We start from the raw sequence: 3,782 nt of genomic DNA, 5'->3' as shown, positions 1-3,782 counted from the left end.
GTGTTTCTCTCTGTGTTTCTCTCTGTGTTTCTCTCTGTGTTTCTCTCTGTTTCTCTCTTTCTCTCTGTGTTTCTCTCTGTTTCTCTGTTTCTCTCTGTTTCTCTGTGTTTCTCTCTGTTTCTCTGTGTTTCTCTGTGTTTCTCTCTGTGTTTCTCTGTGTTTCTCTGTGTTTCTCTGTGTTTCTCTGTGTTTCTCTGTGTTTCTCTCTGTGTTTCTCTCTGTTTCTCTGTGTTTCTCTGTGTTTCTCTCTGTTTCTCTGTGTTTCTCTCTGTTCTCTCTGTGTTCTCTCTGTGTTTCTCTCTGTGTTTCTCTGTGTTTCTCTCTGTGTTTCTCTGTGTTTCTCTGTGTTTCTCTCTGTGTTTCTCTGTGTTTCTCTCTGTGTTTTCTCTGTGTTTCTCTCTGTGTTTCTCTCTGTGTTTCTCTCTGTGTTTCTCTGTGTTTCTCTCTGTGTTTCTCTGTGTTTCTCTCTGTGTTTCTCTCTGTGTCTCTCTCTGTGTCTCTCTGTGTCTCTCTGTGTTTCTCTGTGTTTCTCTCTGTGTTTCTCTGTGTTTCTCTCTGTGTTTCTCTGTGTTTCTCTCTCTGTGTTCTCTCTGTGTTTCTCTCTGTGTTCTCTCTGTGTTTCTCTCTGTGTTTCTCTCTGTGTTTCTTCTCTGTGTTTCTCTCCTCTCTGTGTTTCTCTCTCTTTTCTCTGTGTTTCTCTCTGTGTTTCTCTGTGTTTCTCTCTGTGTTTCTCTCTGTGTTTCTCTGTGTTTCTCTCTGTGTCTCTCTCTGTTCTCTCTGTGTTTCTCTGTGTTTCTCTGTGTTTCTCTGTGTTTCTCTCTGTGTCTCTCTGTGTCTCTCTGTGTTTCTCTCTTCTCTCTGTGTTTCTCTCTGTGTTTCTCTGTGTTTCTCTCTGTGTTTCTCTCTGTGTCTCTCTGTGTTCTCTCTGTGTTTCTCTCTGTGTTTCTTTCTTTCTCTTTCCATTCAGTTTCGTTTCATTCTTGAGGCTAGCTGATGCTAGCTGCGTTAACATAATGAGACAAACCTCGGACAGAACCCGGTCCGGTTCGGCCTGACCTGGGACAGAACAGCGCCTCTGGACCGGACCTGTCCCGGTGCTGATCCGGGTAAAGAGCCGCGTGTGAGCCGCGGAGCCGCGGGGCTCCGGGGCCTTTGTCCGGGAGTGACTTGCACAAAATCCCCGGCGGAGGCTAAACTGTCCTGCCCGATCCGTCCTGCCCGATCTGCGTCAGCGCCGAACTGCGCCACAACAGCTTTATTTAATGTCGAACCGGACCGTCCCGGGACCATCCGGGACAGAGGACACTTTACACTGTCCACAATGAGACAAACCCCCGGTACTGACAGGTTCGAGTCCCGGAGCCAAACCTGGTACCGGTGAACGGAGCTAACCGGCGCTAAAGTGCCGCTAGCCCCGGAGCTAACCGGAGCTTGACCCGCGGACCCCGGGGCTCAGGACCCCTCCCCCCCGCGGTACCTGCAGGTTCCAGCCCGCGGACTCCAGAAAGAACCGGGCCCGGTCCTCGTCCACGTCCGTGACCGCCCTGAACTCCCGAACCGACTCCTCCGAACCCGACATGTCTGTGTGCTCCTGCGGTTGCTGTCCGGAAAGCGCAGGAAACAAGGGCGAGGAGAGGAAGGTTCCGCCCCCCCGTGTTTCTGCTGTTCTATAAAAATATAATGATCAATTTATGAATTTATGAATATTACTACATTATGAATATTTGTTATTATAAAGTTATAAACACGTGATATGAACCTATAGAAAGGTCACGTACAGGGCGCACACGCGTTTCACTTCTGTTTTTAGGGGCTCCTGCTTAATATAATATTAATATAATATTAATATAATATTAATATAATATACAGATTTTATATAATACTTAATGTAATATTTAATATAATATATAATATAATACACAGATTTAATACAATATTTAATATAATATACAGATGATAGATGTGCTCTGCTGATCAGAAAAGAGCACAGATTTACACACAGTTTCTTCTTTATGTTTATGATGATACAAATATGATTATTTTATTATTTTATTATTTGGTAGTTTTGAGTTTTGAGTCCGTGGGTTTGAGGCCACAATTTCCACCATGAAAGGAAATAAGGACAGATAATAAAAAATAAAAAAAATTGTGTTTATTATTATGATCTGTGTGTTTATTTTTTGTTTGTTTGTTTGTTTGTTTGTCTGTTTATTTGTTTGTCTGTTTGTGGACGTACAGTCCTCCGGTCTGTGGACACTAGGGGGCAGTACACGCGCGTGTGAAGAGGAAAACATTCATGGATGAAAATAAAAAGACTGAATAATAATAATAATAATAATAATAATAATAATAATAATGGTGCAGTTTAAAACAGGTTCTTCCATAGTAAAAGTCTTTTATTATAAACAGATTTTTATTTCAGATTTCAATTTAAACTCTTTCTGTAACTTTGTCAAATGTGACAGTTTTTCTTTTTCTTTTTCTTTCAAATGTATTATTTATTGAAAAAGCAGATTACATATTTCAAAGTGCAGAAAGAACTCAAAAGTTCCTGCTTTTTTTTGCTTTTGCTTTTGCTTTTACTGACCCTGACCCTGACCCTGACCCTGACCCTGACCCTGACCCTGAACCTGACCCTGACCCTGACCCTGACCCTGACCCGGGGCAAATGAAGCAGGACGTGTGTGTTGGACTTTCACATTTTAGGGCCGTGCACTGTACTTTACATTTTTCATGAGTGTGTAGAGTTCTGGACCACAGGGTTCAGTCCTGGTTTAGTCCTGGTTTAGTCCTGGTTCAGTCCTGGTTTAGTCCTGGTTTAGTCCTGGTTCAGTCCTGGTTTAGTCCTGGTTTAGTCCTGGTTCAGTCCTGGTTTAGTCCTGGTTTAGTCCTGTTTAGTCCTGGTTCAGTCCTGGTTTAGTCCTGGTTTAGTCCTGGTTTAGTCCTGGTTCAGTCCTGGTTTAGTCCTGGTTCAGTCCTGGTTAGTCCTGGTTTAGTCCTGGTTCAGTCCTGGTTCAGTCCTGGTTTAGTCCTGGTTTAGTTCTGGTTTAGTCCTGGTTTAGTCCTGGTTTAGTCCTGGTTTAGTTCTGGTTTAGTCCTGGTTTAGTCCTGGTTTAGTTCTGGTTTAGTCCTGGTTTAGTCTGGTTTAGTCCTGGTTTAGTTCTGGTTTAGTCCTGGTTTAGTCCTGGTTTAGTCCTGGTTTAGTTCTGGTTTAGTCCTGGTTTAGTTCTGGTTTAGTCTGGTTTAGTCCTGGTTCTGGTTTAGTCCTGGTTTAGTCCTGGTTTAGTTCCTGGTTTAGTCCTGGTTTAGTCCTGGTTTAGTTCTGGTTTAGTCCTGGTTTAGTCCTGGTTTAGTTCTGGTTTAGTTCTGGTTTAGTTCTGGTTTAGTCCTGGTTTAGTTCTGGTTTAGTTCTGGTTTAGTTCTGGTTTAGTCCTGGTTTAGTTCTGGTTTTAGTTCTGGTTTATTCTGGTTTAGTCCTGGTTTAGTTCTGGTTTAGTTCTGGTTTAGTCCTGGTTTAGTTCTGGTTTAGTTCTGGTTTAGTTCTGGTTTAGTCCTGGTTTAGTTCTGGTTTAGTTCTGGTTTAGTTCTGGTTTAGTCCTGGTTTAGTTCTGGTTTAGTCCTGGTTTAGTTCTGGTTTAGTCCTGGTTTAGTTCTGGTTTAGTTCTGGTTTAGTTCTGGTTTAGTCCTGGTTTAGTTCTGGTTTAGTCCTGGTTTAGTCCTGGTTTAGTTCTGGTTTAGTTCTGGTTTAGTCCTGGTTTAGTTCTGGTTTAGTCTGGTTTAGT

General features: G+C 42.7%; 1 protein-coding gene across 1 annotated transcript in view; it reads right to left on the bottom strand.

The window, feature by feature from the left end:
- Positions 1-1,637, bottom strand: part of nsfl1c (NSFL1 (p97) cofactor (p47)) — an 18,195-nt gene extending 16,558 nt beyond the window's left edge. The window contains exon 1 of the mRNA XM_055166082.1: positions 1,478-1,637. Within this exon, the coding sequence (XP_055022057.1) occupies positions 1,478-1,579 (102 nt within the window). The 5' untranslated portion in view covers positions 1,580-1,637. The remainder of the gene's footprint in view (positions 1-1,477) is intronic.
- Positions 1,638-3,782: the final 2,145 nt, after the last annotated feature.

Source organism: Boleophthalmus pectinirostris, unplaced genomic scaffold, assembly GCF_026225935.1.
Source record: "Boleophthalmus pectinirostris isolate CB_2022bp ecotype Guang Dong unplaced genomic scaffold, ASM2622593v1 HiC_scaffold_8, whole genome shotgun sequence".
In the NCBI taxonomy this organism is placed as follows: Eukaryota; Metazoa; Chordata; class Actinopteri; order Gobiiformes; family Gobiidae; genus Boleophthalmus; species Boleophthalmus pectinirostris.
The sequence above is the reverse complement of the archived record's forward strand: the minus strand, read 5'-3'. Positions and strand labels throughout refer to the sequence as shown.